Here is a 20,503-nt window from a genome sequence, read left to right on the forward strand (position 1 = left end):
AGCTCCCAGTTATCTGGTTTCTCTTCATCATTTTTGGTAATGTTTTGTATTCTGTTTATGCCCTGTATTAGGGCTCCTAGGGTTGTCCCTATTTTTTCTTCCATGATCTTTATCGTTTTAGTCTTTATGTTTAGGTCTTTGATCCACTTGGAGTTAGTTTTTGTGCATGGTGTGAGGTATGGGTCCTGTTTCATTCTTTTGCAAATGGATATCCAGTTATGCCAGCACCATTTGTTAAAAAGACTATCATTTCCCCAATTGACTGACACTGGTCCTTTGTCAAATATCAGCTGCTCATATGTGGATGGATTTATATCTGGGTTCTCAATTCTGTTCCATTGGTCTCTGTGCCTGTTGTTGTACCAGTACCAGGCTGTTTTGACTACTGTAGCTGTATAATAGGTTCTGAAATCAGGTAGAGTGAGGCCTCCCACTTTCTTCTTCTTTTTCAGTAATGCTTTGCTTATCCGGGGGTTCTTTCCCTTCCAAATGAAATTGGTGATTTGTTTCTCTATCCCCTTAAAATATGACATTGGAATTTGGATCGGAAGTGCGTTATATGTATAGATGGCTTTTGGTAGAATAGACATTTTTGCTATGTTAAGTCTTCCTATCCATGAGCAAGGTATGTTTTTCCACTTAAGTATGTCCTTTTGAATTTCTTGTAGTAGAGCTTTGTCGTTTTCTTTGTATAGGTCTTTTACATCCTTGTTAAGATTTATTCCTATGTATTTTATTTTCTTGGGGGCTACTGTGAATGGTATTGATTTGGTGATTTCCTCTTCGATGTTCTTTTTGTTGATGTAGAGGAATCCAAGTGATTTTTGTATGTTTATTTTATAACCTGAGACTCTGCCAAACTCTTCTATTAGTTTCAGTAGTCTTCTGGAGGATTCCTTAGGGTTTTCTGTGTATAAGATCATGTCATCTGCAAATAGTGATAACTTTACTTCCTCCTTGCCAATCCGGATACCCTTTATTTCTTTGTCTAGCCTAATTGCCCTGGCTAGGACTTCAAGTACGATGTTGAATAAGAGCGGTGATAAAGGGCATCCTTGTCTGGTTCCCATTCTCAAGGGAAATGCTTTCAGGTTCTCTCCATTTAGAGTGATATTGGCTGTTGGCTTTGCATAGATGCCCTTTATTATGTTGAGGAATTTTCCTTCAATTCCTATTTTGGTAAGAGTTTTTTATCATAAATGGGTGTTGGACTTTGTCAAGTGCCTTTTCTGCTTCAATTGATAAGATCATGTGGTTTTTTTCTTTTGTTTTATTTATGTGATGGATTACATTAATGGTTTTTCTGATATTAAACCAGCCTTACATACCTGGTATAAATCCCACTTGATCAGGGTGAATTATTTTTTTGATATGTTGTTGGGTTCTATTGGCTAGAATTTTGTTGAGGATTTTTGCATCTATGTTCATGAGGGATATAGGTCTATAATTTTCTTTTTTTGTAATGTCTTTACCTGGTTTTGGTATCAGGGAGATGGTGGCTTCATAGAATGAGTCGGGTAGTATTCCGTCATTTTCTATGCTTTGAAATACCTTCAGTAGTAGTGGTGTTAAGTCTTCTCTGAAGGTTTGGTAGAACTCTGCAGTGAAGCCGTCTGGGCCAGGGCTTTTTTTTGTTGGAAGTTTTTTGATTACCGTTTCAATCTCTTTTTTTTTATGGGTCTATTTAGTTGTTCTGCATCTGAATGTGTTAGTTTAGGTAGGTAGTGTTTTTCCAAGAATTCATCCATTTCTTCTAGGTTTTCAAATTTGTTAGAGTACAATTTTTCGTAGTAATCTGAAATGATTCTTTTAATTTCATTTGGTTCAGTTGTGATGTGGTGCTTCTCGTTTCTTATTCGGGTTATTTGTTTCCTTTCCTGTATTTCTTTAGTCAGTCTAGCCAATGGTTTATCAATTTTGTTAATTTTTTCAAAGAACCAGCTTTTGGCTTTGTTAATTCTTTCAATTGTTTTTCTGTTCTCTAATTCATTTAGTTCAGCTCTAATTTTTATTATTTGTTTTCTTCTGGTGCCTGATGGATTCTTTTGTTGCTCACTTTCTATTTGTTCAAGTTGTCGGGACAGTTCTCTGATTTTGGCTCTTTCTTCTTTTTGTATGTGTGCATTTATTGATATAAATTGGCCTCTGAGCACTGCTTTTGCTGTGTCCCAGAGGTTTTGGTTGGAAGTATTTTCATTCTCGTTGCATTCTATGAATTTCCTTATTCCCTGCTTGATGTCTTGTATAACCCAGTCTTTTTTCAGGAGGGTATTGTTCATTTTCCAAGTATTTGATTTCTTTTCCCTAGTTTTTCTGTTATTGATTTCTAGTTTCATTGCCTTGTGGTCTGAGAAGATGCTTCGTAATATTTCGATGTTTTGGACTCTGCAAAGATTTGTTTTATGGCCTAATATGTGGTCTATTCTAGAGAATGTTCCATGTGCGCTAGGAAAAAAAGTATACTTTGCAGCAGTTGGGTGGAGAGTTCTGTATAAGTCAATGAGGTCAAGTTGGTTGATTGTTGTAAGTAGGTCTTCCGTGTCTCTTTTGAGCTTCTTACTGGATGTCCTGTCCTTTTCCGAAAGTGATGTGTTGAAGTCTCCTACTATAATTGTGGAGGTATCTATCTCACTTTTCAATTCTGTTAAAATTTGATTTACGTATCTTGCAGCCCTGTCATTGGGTGCATAAATATTTAATATGGTTATGTCTTCCTGATCAATTGTCCCTTTTATCATTATATAGTGTCCTTCTTTATCCTTTGTGGTAGATTTAAGTCGAAAGTCTATTTTGTCAGAAATTAATATTGCTGCTCCTCTTCTTTTTTGCTTATTGTTTCCTTGATATATTTTTTTCCATCCTTTGAGTTTTAGTTTGTTTGTGTCTCTAAGTCTAAGGTGTGTCTCTTGTAGGCAGCATATAGATGGATCGTGTTTCTTTATCCAGTCCATGACTCTCTGTCTCTTTATTGGTGCGTTTAGTCCATTTACATTCAGCGTAATTATAGATAAATAAGTTTTTAGTGTTGTCATTTTGATGCCTTTTCATGTGTGTTGTTGGCCATTTCATTTTTCCACATACTTTTTTGTGCTGAGACATTTTTCTTAGTAAATTGTGAGATCCTCATTTTCATAGTGTTTGACTTTTATGTTAGTTGAGTCCTTATGTTTTTCTCGAGTTATGGAGTTGTTATACCTTTTTGTGGTTACCTTATTATTTACCCCTATTTTTCTAAGTGAAAACCTAACTTGTATCGTTCTATATCGCCTTGTATCACTCTCCATCTGGCAGGTCAATGCCTCCTGTATTTAGTCCCTCTTTTTGATTATTGTGATCTTTTACCTATTGACTTCCATGATTCCCTGTTTTGTGTATTTTTTTTTTTTTTAATTAATCTTAATTTGTTTTTGTGATTTCCCTATTTGAGTTGATATCAGGATGTTCTGTTTTGTGACCTTGTGTTGTGCTGGTATCTGATATTATTGGTTTTCTGACCGAACAATATCCTTTAGTATTTCTTGTAGCTTTGGTTTGGTTTTTGCAAATTCTCTAAACTTGTGTTTATCTGTAAATATCTTAATTTCGCCTTCATATTTCAGGGAGAGTTTTGCTGGATATATGATCCTTGGCTGGCAGTTTTTCTCCTTCAGTGCTCTGTATATGTCATCCCATTCCTTTCTTGCCTGCATGGTTTCTGCTGAGTAGTCTGAACTTATTGATTCTCCCTTGAAGGAAACCTTTCTTTTCTCCCTGGCTGATTTTAAAATTTTCTCTTTATCTTTGGTTTTGGCGAGTTTGATGTTAGTATGTCTTGGTGTTTTTCTTTTTGGATCAATCTTAAATGGGATTCGATGAGCATCTTGGATAGATATCCTTTCGTCTTTCATGATATCAGGGAAGTTTTCTGTCAGGAGTTCTTCAACTATTTTCTCAGTGTTTTCTGTCCCCCCTCCCTGTTCTGGGACTCCAATCACCCGCAAGTTATCCTTCTTGATAGAGTCCCACATGATTCTTAGGGTTTCTTCATTTTTTTAAATTTTTTTATCTGATTTTTTTTCAGCTATGTTGGTGTTGATTCCCTGGTCCTAACTGCTCAAGTCTGCTCCTCTGACTTCCTATTGCATTGTCTAGTTCTGTAATTTTATTGTTAATCTTTTGGATTTCTACATGCTGTCTCTTTATGGATTCTTGCAACTTATTAATTTTTCCACTATGTTCTTGAATAATCTTTTTGAGTTCTTCAACAGTTTTATCAGTGTGTTCCTTGGCTTTTTCTGCAGTTTGCCTTATTTCGTTTGTGATGTCTTGAAGCATTCTGTAAATTAGTTTTTTATATTCTGTATCTGATAATTCCAGGATTGTATCTTCATTTGGGAAAGATTTTGATTCTTTTGTTTGGGGGGTTGGAGAAGCTGTCATGGTCTGCTTCGTTATGTGGTTGATATGGACTGCTGTCTCCGAGCCATCACTGGGAAACTAGTTTTTCCAGAAAATCCGCTGACTGGTACGCTGGCTCCTGGCTCTGAAAACAATCGCTGCCTCTCCGTATTTGTTTGTTCTCCGTCTCTAAATCTGTGTTTGTTGTTCAGGGTTAGTAGATTGTTATGTATGTGATTGATTCACTTGTTTTTCCGAGTCTTTGTTGCAAGAGGGATCCGCGGTAGCGTCCACCTAGTCCGCCATCTTGGCCCCGCCTCCTAAAAAGTGATTTTTATCAGTTTTGAATAAGGTATTAATTATTATGTCCAGAAGCACACTTTTAGTGTTTCCTGTTGTTGTGATTGAGCATACTTTTTTCCCGTTCTAGGGAATACATGTTATATATTTACCCCATCAGCCTAGCTTAACAGTGCCATGTTTTCTTCATCACATCGGTCAGTTAAAGCTAGTGTTCCTTGGTACAGGAATTGGAAAGACACATTGATGGAATTGAAAGAATCCTCGTTATATACAGGTATTTCTTGTGGTGGTCTCAGTTTTCCAGTTTGTTCTTACTCTACTCTTTTCCTGTTATTTTTTTCCCACTCAGCTACTACTTTTTAGTATTTGTCCCAATTAGCATGTGTGTCTAATTTTTATGAAAAGGGGGCACTCTGGTGATGCTTGTTTGACTTCTTTTTTTTTTTTTATCTGTCTTATCTATCCTCTTTACTTTTGATTTACAACATTATTTCCTAAATCCAGACGTTGTCCTTGAATTAGTATAATTTGGTTTGAATTTTCTTTGAAAAGATAGAACATATTTTTTTTCCTTAAGTCTGTTATACTAGTACGTTTTTTCTGATTGCTTTTATGTTAGTTGATATACTGTAAAATATCATATTTTAGAGAATAATGTGTGGTAAACAGTACTTTAGAGCATTTTAAAAATACTCTATTTCATTAATTTTTTCTTAAATTTTTATTTAAGAGGAAGAAGCATAAATAATATTTTTAAAAAAGTGGCAGTTTAAAAGGTGGCTAATCCAAGATAGGAGCTTAGTGTTTTACTTTTTCCAGTATCTTGAAGTATTTTGCTGTTTTATCATCCTAAGAGTTATTTATCAATATCAATTATTCCTAACTGTGAGAAAGTGGGAAAGTGATGGAATTGCCTGAAAAGATGATGCAATAATGAAATAAATCATTGCTTTGAGTGGGAATTGACTTGACAGCAGTGGATTTTTATTGTCCTTCAGTTTTAATTTTGCACTGCCCAAAGTATTGCATCATCTTTCAAAGAAGGTATAAAAGAAGTCTGAAGACACTGTCTTTGTATTCATTGTCACTGTTGTCCTCTGTTTTTTTTTTAGTTTGTTTCATTGAATACAGTTGAGAATTGAGAAGTTTTAAGTTTTAGCTTACCTTGGCAATGAAAAGAAAATTGACAGGAGGACACAGTTTTTCACAGTTGTTAGAGAAATCAGAAAATGAATGTTGTGAAACAGCATTCCAGACTCGCGCTGTCTAGTGGTAGTACGTGAGCCGCAAATGTAAATTTAGTTGTTCTAGTAACTACAATAAAGCACATAAAAAGAAACAGGTAAAATTAATTTTAATAATATATTTTATTTAACCTGGTGTATAAAAGATGTTATTTCAGCAAGCAATCCATTAAAAATTTTATTCTTTTTAATACTGCCTTTAAAATTTTTTGTGTATTTTACACTTACGGCACATCTCAATTCGGATAAGCTACCTATCAAGTCCCCAGTAGCCACATGTGGCTAATGGCTGCCGACCTTAGTGGACAGCCCACCTCTCGACTCTAATGGTAGCGGTGAAATTGACCTTGAAATTGATTAAATATGGAAATCTCAGTCTGAGTTTTTAGATGAAAGTATCCAATAACAACAACATGAGTGAAATGTGGATTGAAAAGGGAAATAGTATTTATTTGTCGGCTTTTCATCTACTTCTTGCCTCTCCCTTACATTTCGTAAGAACCATTAGATGTTTAGGATTGACACACTTGCAGCAACAATGGGCTTAAGCATAACAACAATTGCAGGGGTAGTGCAGGACTGGGCAGTGTTTCTTTGTGTTGTACATGGGGTTGCTATGAGGCGGAATAATTTTAGTACTAATGATTAAGTAACTTTAGATAATAGTAGTAGATATTCCAAAACTTAATATATTGTCAGAATGAAAACATGCAAGGGAAAGGAATTATTTAAGTGTAAAATTATTTAATTCCATAAATGTACAGTCCTAGAGTCAAAAATATTTGACACTGAACACTGTGATTATCAGAAAATATGCCTTCATTCAGAGCATCTTAGAATATGAAAGCTAAAATAAACCAAGAACTCATATAAAACTTATGAACATTTTGCAAATCACAAAAGACATTAAATAATATGAAACAAGTAGGAAATACCAACAGTGACAGCAACATTAGGTGATTCTAAAAACACTCGAGTGAAAATAATGTCATCAAGAACAGTTCTCATGGGTGTTGTTAAAATATGAGAAATTGGTATTTCCTACTTGTTTCATATTATTTAATGTCTTTTGTGATTTGCAAAATGTTCATAAGTTTTATATGAGGTCTTGGTTTATTTTAGCTTTCATATTCTAAGATGCTGTGAATGAAGGCATATTTTCTGATAATCACAGTGTTCAGTGTCAAATATTTTTGACTCTAGGACTGTACATTTATGGAATTAAATAATTTTACACTTAAATATTTAATTCCTTTCCCTTGCGTGTTTTCATTCTGACAATATATTAAGTTTTGGAATATCTACTACTATTATCTAAAGTTACTTAATCATTAGTACTAAAATTATTTGGAATTTGTGTTAATATTTCTTAGAGCTCTTTTGTTTGAATAGTGATTTTACTGGCACTTTTAGCTTTTGTGAATGATTAGGAAGGGAAAAAATGTGATTAACTGGTTATATTTATGCTTAGTTATTCTAAGTCTGGCTCACTGATGGTAGCTCTTGTTAGATATCTATTGGGAGCACCCATAACTCTGTGCCCCAAGCTCCTGGCCCTAAGAAGGGAACAAAGAAGAGTGGAGGGAGTACTGAGTTTTGTGAGCTCTTAGCAGAAGAAGAAAAATTCTTGTGAATTTTTAGCTCTTAATCAGGGCGGTACCCTTCCTTACAAAGATGAAGTACATTCCACATAGAGAAACTTTAACTAGTAGGATAATATGGTTGTAGGTTCAATTCCAAACAAAGAACCTGTAGGGATGGAAAGGGGTATGAGCAAAATACTTATGAGTATAGGTGAATTTTAAGAACTATCACTAAATATTAAAAGTCTTTTGCTTTAAATAACATGACATTTTTTTTAAGATATTATTTCTCCCCTCTTTGTGCCTTTGATTTATTTAGCTTCTTGAGGGAGTAAGTGCTGAAGGGAAAACTTAACTTAGCATGACTGTGACCCACCTGAAGGATAAAATCCGTTTCTACCATAATACAGCTTTAAAAGTTTTTCCTTTGCCCCTCATATCCTTAGCTGAGTACCCAATGCACAGGTACTTCTTGTGATGGTATTTGAAACATTATTTCAATTTAAAAACTTGTATATGTGTGTGTATTTTGCTTTTTTCTTTTGATTTTATTTTTTAATTATGTAAAGCACATAGTTCCAAACTCAAAACTGTAAGACAAGGAACGTTCAGCGAGTCTAGCTTCTGTGCATGTCCACTCTTCCCCTTTCTTATTTCTCTTGTCTCCCTTAGTGTAGTCAGGCTTATTCTGTTTCTGTTTGAAAATATAAGAAAGCATGTATGTGGCTGTTCATATTTTCTTACCTTTTTTATACAGAAATGCTTACTTTCCTGCCTTCACTTTTTTCACATAACACCCTATCCTGGAGAGCACCACATAGATGTTTTCCCCTTTCTGTTCCAGCTGCGTCATATCCCATTTTATAGATGTAACATAGTTTATTTAACCAGTTCCCTACTGATGGATAGACATTTGAGTCCCCCCCCCCCGCCTTTTTTGTTCATCTTTTTATTGTGCTTTAAGTGAAAGTTTACAAATCAAGTCAGTCTCTCATACAAAAACTCATATACACCTTGCTGTGTACTCCTGGAAATCCTGGTGGTGTAGTGGTTAAGTGCTGCGGCTGCTAACCAAAAGTCGGCAGTTCAAATCCACCAGGCGCTCCTTGGAAGCTCTGTGGGGCAGTTCTACTCTGTCTTATAGGGTCGCTATGAGTTGGAATCGACTCGACGGCACTGGGTTTGGTTTTTGGTTTTTATGTACTCCTAGCTGCTCTCCCGCTAATGAGACAGCACACTGCTCCTCTCCACTCTGAATTCCTCATGTCCATTCAACCAGCCCCTGTCCCCTCTCTGGCTTCTCATCTCACTTCCAGACAGGAGCTGCCCCCATAGGCTTCCTGTTTGAGTTGTTTTTCTGCCTTTAGTCTTTTGTTATTATAAATAATCTTGTAATGAATAGCTGTTTTGGAAGATCTAATTTGTTGATAGGAGCCCTGGTGACGCATTGCTTAAGTGCTGTGGCTGTCAACCAAAAGGTCAGCAGTTTGAATCCACCAGCCGTTCCTTGGAAGCCGTGTGGGACAGTTCTACTCTGTCCTATAGGGTCCTGTGAGTCGGTATCGACTCAGTGGCAATGGGTCTCTTGGCGCAGTGGTTAAGAGCTCATCTGCTAACTAATGGGTCGGCCATTTGAATCCACCAGCCACTTTCTAGAAACTGTGGGGAAGTTCTACTGTGTCCTATAGAGTTGTTATGAGTTGGACTTGACTCGATGGCTGAGGGTTTCATTTTTGGTTTGGTACTAAATGAAAATAAACTTTAATGTTCTGATAAGAGACTAATGTTCACTGATTTTGGAGAGAGGTTCATATTATTGGTTGCTGAGAAAATTAGTTTCATATCGTAACATACCAAATAGTATGTGTCATTTATTGTCCAATTTTTGGCGCTTTTCATATAGATTATAATATTTCTGGAAATATTTTCCCTCGTCTATAGCAATGAACTAGAAATTGTTATAGTAATACTACTTCTGTTTAGTTTAATATATGGGTCATTCTCATAAGGCATTTGTTGGAATTAAAATTTTTTGTATATATGGCACCAGGTTTGGTCAAGGTGGGTGACTTTTCCCTCCCATTTTTCCAGTGGTTTCATGTAGTATTATAACATAAGCAGGAAGAATACATTTGCTGTGTTTTCAGTAATTAAGATGAAAACAAAAAGAATATGAGGTTTGGTAATCAGCACAAATAGCTGGGAGTAGACTGTCTGTTTATAGTAAAAATGTGATTTAGATAATCTCCTTAAAGCTAGTGAAATGACAAAGTTCAAGTAAGTTCACATGAAAACAAAAGAATATTTGTAATGTAAAATGCTTTAGCATGGAGCAAGAGAACATTGATTTTAAGAATCACATATACATTTGTGCAAAAAGAGAAAGTACATACACCTTTTTCTAACAAGTTGAGTTGGTTAATAAGGTAAGTATACTTTGAGATTCCATTTAAAGAGGCTTTGTTGCTATCATACTCAGGTGTTCAAATTCTAAAGTAGGATTTGTCAACCTCAGCACTATTGACATTTTGGATAGTTGTTAGTTGCCTTTGAGTGAATTCTGACATTTTGGATAAGATAGTTCTTTGTTTTGGATCATTCCTGACCTCTTCTGCCAGATGCTAGTATCAACCCCTCCCCCCCGCCAACCAAAACTACCTCTAGACAATGCCGAATGTCCCCAGGGGTCAAAAATCGCCCTTGATTGAGAACCATTGTTTTGCAGTGATACCATTCGTGAAAAGGAGCTACTTATGACAATGTTACTAGCGGCAAGGGGCACAAAACTTTAGTTCAAAATCTTTTTACTCAGGTAGGTAGTATTTAAAGCTTTAATAGGTAAATATATGTACTCCCTTTTATGAACATATTCATGTATTTATGGCTTAAGATCATATGTACACACATCATATAGATACATACAATCACATACATGTTTATATTATATATATATCTTAAAGCACAGGTGAAAAATGCTTACTGCTGGAGGTTAGCTTTCACATGTTTTGAAATCTTGTCTGTTTCTAATAAGAAATTTTAACTGTTTTATATTTTAGCCACTACTCCATGGTTTGAGTCTTATAGAGAGACTTTTCTTCAGTCGATGCCAGCATCGGATCATGAATTTCTGAACCACTATTTAGCATGTATCCTTTGATTTGTGTGTTTTCCTAAAACCAAATGTTATTGAAGTTATTAATCTCAGAAATAGTTAAATGAAGGCAAAATTACTGAAAGGATATAGACAATGAAGAAATTATTTTTTATTGATGATGTGTCGTTATTACTATTGTTTTTGTTAAATGACACCCTAGATACAGGACTACTATAATAATTTCTGATTACAAAATAAGACTACTGAGGGCTTCCTCATTCTTTTTCTCTTCCCTATAGCTTGGATATTTCATGAGTAATAAGTTTTTAAACCATTTTAGAAAGAGAAAGTATAAACTGTCAATGTTACCTGCATTTGTTGATTGCCTCAGAATTAATGGCTTATTCTAAAGCTTATATTTAAAACCAGTTTTTTAAAATAGCTTGTCTTAGGGATACTAACCTCCTTTGATGATTGTGACTTTTCAGCTTTCTTAACAAGGTTGCAGAGAAAAAAATGAAGGCAGTTAGAAAGTGCAGTGAGATGGAATTGAGAGGAGCAAACTTCGGCAGATAGTTATACAGTTTTGGCTTTAAGCATTTTTATACATTTCATTATTTAATGTGTAAATGATATTAAAAAAGTCAACAAATCTTTAAGGTTAGAACCTCTAATTACCTTGGAGTGTTGGGGAAATTATGTTGTGCTTGCAGTAGAACTATGAAATCAGTTTTTTTTTTTTTTTTTTTTAATAATTGTGCTTTAAGTGAGAGTTTACAAATCAAATCAGTCTTTCACACAAAAACTTATATACACCTTGTTACATACTCCCAATTACGCTCCCCCTAACGAGACAGCCCGCTCCCTCCCTCTATACTTTCTTTTCCTGTTCATCTCGCCAGCTTCTAACCCCCTCTACTCTCTCATCTCCCCTCCAGGCAGGAGATGCCAACATAGTCTCAAGCGTCCACCAGATCCAAGAAGCTCACTCCTCACCAGCATCCCTTTCCAACCCATTGTCCAGTCCAATCCCTGTCTGAAGAGTTGGCTTCGGGAATGGTTCCTGTCCTGAGCCAACAGAAGGTCTGGGGGCCGTGACCACCGGGGCCCTTCTAGTCTCAGTCAGACCATTAAGTCTGGTCTTTTTATGAGAATTTGGGGTCTCCATCCCACTGATTTCCTGTTCCCTCAGGGGTTCTCTGTTATGTTCCCTGTCAGGGCAGTCCTTTGTTGTGGCCGGGCACCATCTAGTTCTTCTGGTCTCAGGATGATATAGTCGCTGGTTCATTTGGCCTGTTCTGTCTCTTGGGCTCATGTTTACGTTGTGTCCTTGGTGTTCATCATTCTCCTTTGATCCAGGTGGGTTGAGACTCATTGATGCATCTTAGATGGCCGCTTGCTAGTGTTTTAAGACCCCAGATGCCACTCTTCAAAGTGGGATGCAGAATGTTTTCTTAATAGATTTTATTATGGCAATTGACTTAGATGTCCCCTGAAACCATGGTCTGCAGACCCTTGCCCCTGCTACGCTGGCCTTCGAAGCATTCAGTTTATTCAGGAAACTTCTTTGTTTTTGGTTTAGTCCAGTTGTGTTGACCTCCCCTGTATAGTGTGCTGTCTTTCCCTTCACCTAAAGTAGTTCTTACTTACTATCTAATTAGCGAATGCCCCTCTCCCACCTTCCCTCCCTCCCCCTTCTCGTAACCACGAAAGGATGTTTTCTTCTCAGTTTGAACTATTACTCAAGTTTTTATAACAGTGGTCTTATACAATGTTTGACCCTTTGCAACTGACTAATTACACTCAGCATAATGCCTTCCAGGTTCCTCTGTGTTATGAAATGTTTCAGATTCCTAACTATTCTTAATGGATGCATAGTATTCTATTGTGTGAAAACCCACTGCAGTCGAGTCAATTCCGACTCAATAGCGACCCTATAGGACAGAGTAGAAATGCCCGATAGAGTTTCCAAGGAGCGCCTGGTGGATTCGAACTGGCAACCTCTTGGTTAGCAGCGGTAGCACTTAACCACTATGCCACCAGGGTTTCCATCGTGTGAATATACCGTAATTTATTCATTCATTCATGAGTTGATGGGCACCTTGGTTGCTTCCATCTTTTTGCTATTGTAAACAGTGCTGCAGTAAACATAGGTGTGCATGTGTCTGTTCGTGTAAAGGCTTTTATTTCTCTAGGATCTATTCCAAGGAGTAGGATTGCTGGATTGTATGGTAGTTCTATTTCTAGCTTTTTAAGGAAGTGCCAAATCGATTTCCAAAGTGGTTGTACCATTTTACATTCCCACCAGCAGTGTATAAGCGTTCCAGTCTTTCCACAGCCTCTCCAACATTTTTTATTTTGTTTGTTTTGGATTAATGCCAGCCTTGTTGGAGTGAGATGAAATCTCATTGTAGTTTTGATCTGCATTTCTCTAATGGCTAATGATCGTGAACATTTCCTCATATATCCGTTAGCTACCTGAATGTCTTCTTTAGTGAAGTGTCTATTCATATCTCTTGCCCTTTTTTTAATTGGGTTATTTGTCTTTTTGTAGTTGAGTTTTTGCAGTATCATGTAGATTTTAGACATCAGGCGCTGATCAGAAACGTCATAGCTTAAAACTTTTTCCCAGTCTGTAGGTAGTCTTTTTTTACTCCTTTGGTGAAGTCTTTGGATGAGCATAGGTGTTTGATTTTTAGGAGCTCCCAGTTATCTGGTTTTTCTTCTACATTCTTTATAATGTTCTGTATATTGTTTATGCCATATATTAGGGCTCCTACATTGTCCCTATTTTTTCTTCCACGATGTTTATCGTTTTAGATTTTATATTTAGGTCTTTGATCCATTTTGAGTTAGTTTTTGTGCATGGAGTGAGGTATGGGTCTTGTTTCATTTTTTTGCAGATGGCTATCCAGTTATGCCAGCACCATTGGTTAAAAAGACTGCCTTTTCCCCATATAACTGTTTTGGGGCCTTTGTCAAATATCAACTGCTCATATGTGGATGGATTTATGTCTGGATTCTCAATTCTGTTCCATTGGTCCACGTATCTGCTGTTGTACCAGTACCAGGCTGTTTTGACTATTGTGGCAGTATAATAGGTTCTAAAATCAGTTAGAGTAAGGCCTCCACTTTGTTCTTCTTTTTCAGTAATGCCTTATTTATCCGGAGCCTCTTTCCCTTCTGTATGAAATTGGTGACTTGTTTCTCCATCTCATTAAAAAATGTCCTTGGGATTTTGATCAGAATTGCATTAAATGTATAGATTGCTTTTGGTAGGATAGACATTTTTATAATGTTAAGTCTTCCTATCCACGAGCAAGGTATGTTCTTCCACTTATGTAAGTCTCTTTTGGTTTCTCACAGAAGTGTACTGTAGTTTTCTTTGTATAAGTCTTTTACATCTCTGGTAAGATTTATTCCTAAGTATTTTATCTTCTTGGGGGTACTGTAAATGTCTTGTGCCCATTTTTTGGGGGGGTTATTTGTCTTTTTGCAGTTGAGTTTTTGCAGTATCATGTAGATCAGGTGCTGATCGGAAATGTCATAGCTAAAAACTTTTTCCCAGTCTGTAGGTAGTCTTTTTACTCTTTTGGTGAAGTCTTTGGATGAGCACAGGTGTTTGATTTTTAGGAGCTCCCAGTTATCTAGTTTTTCTGCTGCATTCTTAATGATGTTTTGCATATTGTTTATGCCATGTATTAGGGCTCCTAACATTGTCCCTATTTTTTCTTCCATGATCTTTATCAGTTTAGATTTTATATTTAGATCTTTGATCCATTTTGAGCTTGTTTTTGTGCATGGAGTGAGGTATGGGTCTTGTTTCATTTTTTTGCAGATGGCTATCCAATTATGCCAGCACAATTTGTTAAAAAGACTGCCTTTTCCCCATTTAACTGTTTTGGGGCCTTTGTCAAATATCACCTGCTCATATGTGGATGGATGAAATCACGTTTTCTTAAGCTGAAAATATCTCAGCTTAAAATATTAATAATTAATAGGGTAATATTTATCATTGTGTGATAAGTGGTAATTACCTTAACAATATGGTATACAAGGTATGTTGGTAGCATCTTCTAGTGAAGCTGAACCTGTGGAACAGTTTTCAAAGTTGTCACAAGAACAGCATCGAATTCAGCACAACAGTGACTATTCCTACCCTAAGTGGTTTATACCAAATACACTGAAATATTATGTGCTTTTACATGATGTAAGTGCAGGAGGTGAACAGAGGTAAGTTTAACTTCTTTAATTAAAAAAATCTCCCTGCTGTCATAAATGTTTATTTAACGCCTGTTTAAATGATGGATTTATTGTTTTACCCACAAAAGTAAAAATTTATTATGTTATGAATTGGTTAATAAAGCATTTAATTTTGTCTTTTATTCCAGAATTATCTTTAGCAGCTAAGTTTATGTTAGATTTCATATACTTACCCAAATTTTTCTTTCATTTTTTGTTTCTTTTACTTTAATCTTTGTACAAAAGCACTTGTCTTTTTGCACCTATGGGTCTTAGCTGTTATTTCTTTGTTTATATAAAATTATTTCTTATTTTTCTTTTCCTTTTCTCCTTCCCAGTTTTCTTCTGACTTTTCATTGCCTTACTGTTGCTTATAGGTACTTCTTTTTTCACTCTTTATTTCTTGTCAGTTCATAGTTTTAGTCTTGATGTTTTTCACATTTTCAAAAACGTGCAAACATTTCCTTCTTATCTGTGGGATAACTGAATAACTTCTTTTTAAAATTAAAATAAATTCTTGAAAAATAAAATGACATTAGAAGCAGTTTTACTTTTTGGCCTTTGGTTCAAGGTGTGGCTCAAATTATTTTGTTACAAAGTGGTATCTCAGTGCCATTTAGAATATGTAGTTAAATGATCATTTCTTGCCTTTGTTCTGGGTGGAAGCCATTGTTTTTACAAATAATTTTTCCTCTATAAAATCAGAGTATAAGTCATATTCTGAAGATTACTAACCTTTAGGACTTGTTTGAAATGTTAGAAACCTGGTGGAGAAAGTGTACTATGTAAGTAGAAATAATTTGGACTGGCTGTTAAAATTTGTTTCTATCAGCTGAATATGGTACACAGCTTCCATTTTGAGTAGGTGTAACTTGGATATTTAAGTGGTAATTCAAATACTAGATCAGTTGTTCTTAAGTTTAGTGGTATCGTTGGTAAAACAAGCAAGGGGTTTGTTGTATTGGTACATGAGTGTATGTATGTAGGCATATACTTATATCTGTAGTTATACAAATGTATAACATCTGTTTAATCAGTTTTATAGTGTGAAATATGATTTAGTTGTTTCTTGAGCTTGCTATTTGTTTAGGATTAACATCTGCATTTGAATGTATATTTTCCAGTTTTTCACTGAATGGCTGATTGATGTGAAAATACCTATTTAAACTAGATTAACTCTGTAGACCAAGATTTCATGTACCACCAGTTTATACTGTTTGCTTCTTAGATTGTCTTTTCATTTGAATGATCTTATCTTCTACCAAGCAGCAAATTTAGTTATCTGAAAGTATTGGGCATACTTTATTTTATTTTTTAAATTAACTTTTGTTGTGCTTTAAGTGAAAGTTTACAAATCAGATCAGTCTCTCATACAAAAATTTACATACATCTTGCTGTACACTCCTAATTGCTCTCCCTCTAATGAGATAGCACAGTTCATGCCTCCACTCTCTCTCCTCATGTCCATTCGGGAAGCTTTGGCCCCCTCTGTCCTTTCATCTCCCCTCCAGACAGGAGATGCCAACATCGTCTCGTGTGTACTTGATCCAAGAAGCTCATTGTTCACCAGTATCATTTTCCATCCCATATTCCAGTCCAATCCTTGTCTGAAGAGTTGGCTTTGGGAATGGTTCCTATCTTGGGCTAACAAAAGATCTGGGAACCATGACTTCCGGGGTCCTTCTAGTCCTGGTCTGACCATTAAGTCTGGTCTTTTTATGAGAATTTGGGGTCTGCATCCCACTGCTCTCCTGCTCCCTTAGGGGTTCTCTGTTGTGTTCTTGTCAGGGCAGTCATCAGTTGTAGCCGGGCACCATCTAGTTCTTCTGGTCTCAGGCTGATGTAGTCTCTGGTTTATGTGTTCCTTTCTGTCTCTTAGGCTCATAATTACCTTGGGTCTTTGGTGTTCTTCATTCTTCCTTGTGCCAGTTGGTTTGAGACCAATTGATGCATCTTAGATGGCTGCTTGCCAGCGTTTAAGACCCCAGGTACCACTCTCCAAAGTGGGACACAGAATGTTTTCTTAATAGATTTTATTATGCCGATTGACTTAGATGGTGATATCCAAGGCAACTAAATTGCAGTCAGGACCATGACTACTGTTTAAATTTTTTATTGTTCTACCCTTTTATTTTCTGACAGACCTTTTTGGGTGTTATTTTTTGCATTATTTTTGTTTTTTAATATCTACTTTTGCTTAAAGCCTGCTTCCTATTTGTTACAAACATTTTTCTATTTTTTTTAAATTTTAGAGCTGATTCAGTTTATGAAGAAATGAAACAGAAATATGGAACTCAGGGTTGCTATTTACTTAAAATTAATTCTCGAACATCTAATCGATCATCAGATGAACAGATACCAGATCCTTGGAGTCAGTATCTCCAGAAAAATAGTATTCAAAACCAGGTATATGTAAAAAACAACAACAATGAAGCAAACCAGAAAACCAGCATTTCAGTTTTATCACACAGTGGTATTACTGTAGAATTTTTTATGCCTTGGTCTAACTAATGCAATTAAGAATATGTACTTTGTGCAGTTTTGCTAGTTTTGGAATCAGTGGCTCAAAAACTTTTTAAAGCAACTGCAATAATTCGTTATGTGTACTTTTTTCAGGTATGTAATGTCAATGTTCATTTTTTTTCTTTTAAAAGAAAAACTGAATTGCACATTAAGAATTGAATCGGATTGAGTAGATATGTTGAGAGAACTTTTAGCTTGTTTATATAATTGGTTCTGAGTGCTTGTAGTCAGTTCTTTATTATTCACATGCTCAGGGGTTGCCTTTCTACATTTTCAACCTTTTGGAGCTCATAATTTTTAGGTGGGTGGGCTTTTTTCTCCTGACTTTTCTTTGATTTCCTTTCCTTCTGAATTTTCAGGGAGTGTTGTTTTTTCTTCTTTTGTTAATCTAGAGTTCTAGACTAATATTAATTATCTCCTGGCTGAAGTGGGTGGGTGTAAGGTTTTAAGTTCTGTCAAACTTTTAGGATAGAATTATATGGCACTTGGTAATATGCAAATGCCAAGTTCCTATGATTAGTTCAGATAATCCAGAGTTGACAGTTTTTGTTGAAAAGGGGGATTTCTTAAGTAAATGGTAAATATATATTTTTTACAATGAAACCACATGTACTTTTTATGTGATATTTAAAAAATATGTTATAATAAAATTTATCCAATTTTTTACCTTCTAGAATAAATAATAATCTGTTTATTTGCTTTTTTTTTTTAATCTTATATATGGAATTTTGGATCCTGATTCAGTGCTAAACTTGTATTTTACATACTATGATATTCTTGAGTTGGTTACTGATGTCTTTAAGATAATGCGGGGGAAAAGTGTGTGAGAAAATAGAGAACCAGTTAGATGTGAAGGAGCTTTATTTTTGAAATGATCTTTCAGGGCCACAATCAAATAGGAACAGTACTGAAAAATTCAATTTAGAGTCCCAGCTATATAAGGTTGAGAAGGAGAATATAAGCCAGATAGCTAGTTTGAGAAAAAAGATAGTCTAGTTTGAGAACCTTTAGTAAAAGCCAAAGGTACTAGAGATTTCATAGCTTAGAATCCAAGAAGCCCAGGATTGAAGATAGTTGAAAAGCAGTCAGACTTATACTCCTGATTTAATGCCTTAATATTCTTTAAACCTATGAATGACTTCATGTAGTGACAGTACTCACTCTCTTTTAGTGATCCATTCCATGACTGAGCAGCTTGAGTATCAACCAAAAATGTTCTATTTTTATACCCATTGGTCCTTCAGGTATCCTATCAATTTTCCATTAAGACAACTTCTAAAATACAGAAGGATAGTTGCATGTCCCCTTTTATTTTTTTCTAGGCTAAATATACCCATTTTCTTCAACTCTTTTGCATACTGTTGCAGACTGTTCTCTATCTTAGTCACCTTCCTCGTATTAAGTTCTAGTTTCTGTATTTCCCATGAAGTGTGACACTCAGAATAATACCTCATATTTACTGGTTTGTGTAGTAGGTTGGGTATTTTTAGTTTATGTTTTCTTGGTGAGTGAACAGCAGATGCCTTTGTACAAATAAACATTGAATGGAGTATTTTTCCAAAACTGTTTGATATATTCAAAATTCAGTCTAATATGCTAACACCATGTTTGTGACCAAGGAGTCTTCATACCATTTCTCTTTTCCTCCCCTGCCTGACTCTAGTAATTCATCTTTCTTGCTGTTGTTCCTTGCTTAGACACTTATACAGTTAACTGTGTATAAACAGATATACTGAGATAGAGATAATTTGAATTCAAAAGAATTAGGGTAATAACCAAAAAAACCAAACCCATTGCTGTTGAGTTGATTTTGACTCATAGCGACCTTACAGGTCAGAGTAGAACTGCCCCATAGTTTCCAAGGAGTGCCTGGTGGATTTGAACTTCTTGTCTTTTGGTTGGAAACCCTGGTGGCGTAGTGGTTAAGTGCTATGGCTGCTAACCAAAGGGTCAGCAGTTCGAATCTGCCAGGCGCTCCTTGGAAACTCTATGGGGCAGTTCTATCCTGTCCTATAGGGTCGCTGTGACTCAGAATTGACTCGACCGCACTCGGTTTGGGTTTGGTTTTGGTTTACCTTTTGGTTAGCAGCCATAGTGCTTAACTACTATACCACCAGGTTTTCCATTAGGGCAATAGGTTGAGCGTAAAAGGGAGTTTAAGAACATAAACAAAAAAAAAAAACCCATTGCCGTCAAGTTGATAGCAACCCTATGGGACGGTGAAACTCTGCTCTGTAGGGTTTCCAAGGAGTGGCTGGTGGGTTTGAACTGCTGACATTTTGGTTAGCAGCTGTACCACTTAACCATTTGGAGTGATCATGTAAGATACATGAAAGAAGTTAAGAATTTGGAGGACTGGAAAAAAAGAGTCTTGCTGTAGAAAATAAATGATGCCAACAATTGGCAGAGCAACCATAGTTGTTGAATAATTTGATGGTATCTTAGATGATTAAATATAGCTTCTAATGCTGTTTTGTTTTATTTTGATAGGAATCATATGAAGATGGTCCGTGTACTATAACTTCAAATAAGAATTCTGATAGTAACTTGCTTTCATTGGATGGATTAGATAACGAAGTCAAAGGTCTTGATATACTTTCTCTAAGTTTCTGTTTTGATTAAGCATATACACTGTTGTGAAAGCATGCTGACCTTTATTGGTAAAAGATGGGGAAATTTTTCATTAAAAAAGATTGGGTGATTTGGGTTTTTTTTATTTATTTAAGAATTTGCTTTATAATAAGGTACAAATTTCGTTTTTAAAATACTTCTGTAAAAAGCATGGTAACATGTGATGCACAACATTGATTATCCCCCAAATTCACATGATTTTGAGAGCTTTATTTCTGTATTTAAAAGTATAGTTTGAGTAGTCAGAGTTCTAAAAATTTTTTGTTTTAATTTTTTTATGGCCTAATTACACTATTTAAACCAATTCTTTATGTTATTTAAAAACTCTACTTTTCTTCACTTCTTGATTTAGATGAGTTTTAAAATTTCTATTATATATAACAAACATTAATCCAAGCCCTCTAATTTTACTGGGGAAAATGTTAATGTTATTGTGTCATAGACGTCCAAGATACACAGAAAGATGATATTTAAGAGTTCCAACATTCTTATTCTTTTTCTTTAGC

General features: G+C 35.6%; 2 protein-coding genes across 10 annotated transcripts in view; both read left to right on the plus strand.

Annotated features, from left to right (window-relative positions):
• Positions 1 to 20,503, plus strand: part of B4GALT6 (beta-1,4-galactosyltransferase 6) — a 347,211-nt gene that overhangs the window by 19,720 nt on the left and 306,988 nt on the right. The window lies entirely within an intron of this gene.
• The window catches only part of TRAPPC8 (trafficking protein particle complex subunit 8), a 113,455-nt gene that overhangs the window by 16,633 nt on the left and 76,319 nt on the right, over positions 1 to 20,503 (plus strand). For 4 of the 9 annotated variants that reach the window (XM_010586788.3, XM_023543904.2, XM_003406339.4 and 1 more), the window contains 4 exons: positions 10,564 to 10,653; positions 14,660 to 14,834; positions 17,096 to 17,249; positions 19,857 to 19,950. In XM_010586788.3, coding sequence (XP_010585090.2) covers positions 10,564 to 10,653; positions 14,660 to 14,834; positions 17,096 to 17,249; positions 19,857 to 19,950 — 513 coding nt within the window. Of the gene's footprint in view, positions 1 to 8,468; positions 10,320 to 10,563; positions 10,654 to 14,659; positions 14,835 to 17,095; positions 17,250 to 19,856; positions 19,951 to 20,503 lie in introns of those variants that run through there. The other 5 variants (XM_010586790.3, XM_023543906.2, XM_023543905.2 and 2 more) reach the window with 4 other exon arrangements.

This window comes from Loxodonta africana, chromosome 11, assembly GCF_030014295.1.
Source record: "Loxodonta africana isolate mLoxAfr1 chromosome 11, mLoxAfr1.hap2, whole genome shotgun sequence".
NCBI classification, from domain to species: domain Eukaryota; kingdom Metazoa; phylum Chordata; class Mammalia; order Proboscidea; family Elephantidae; genus Loxodonta; species Loxodonta africana.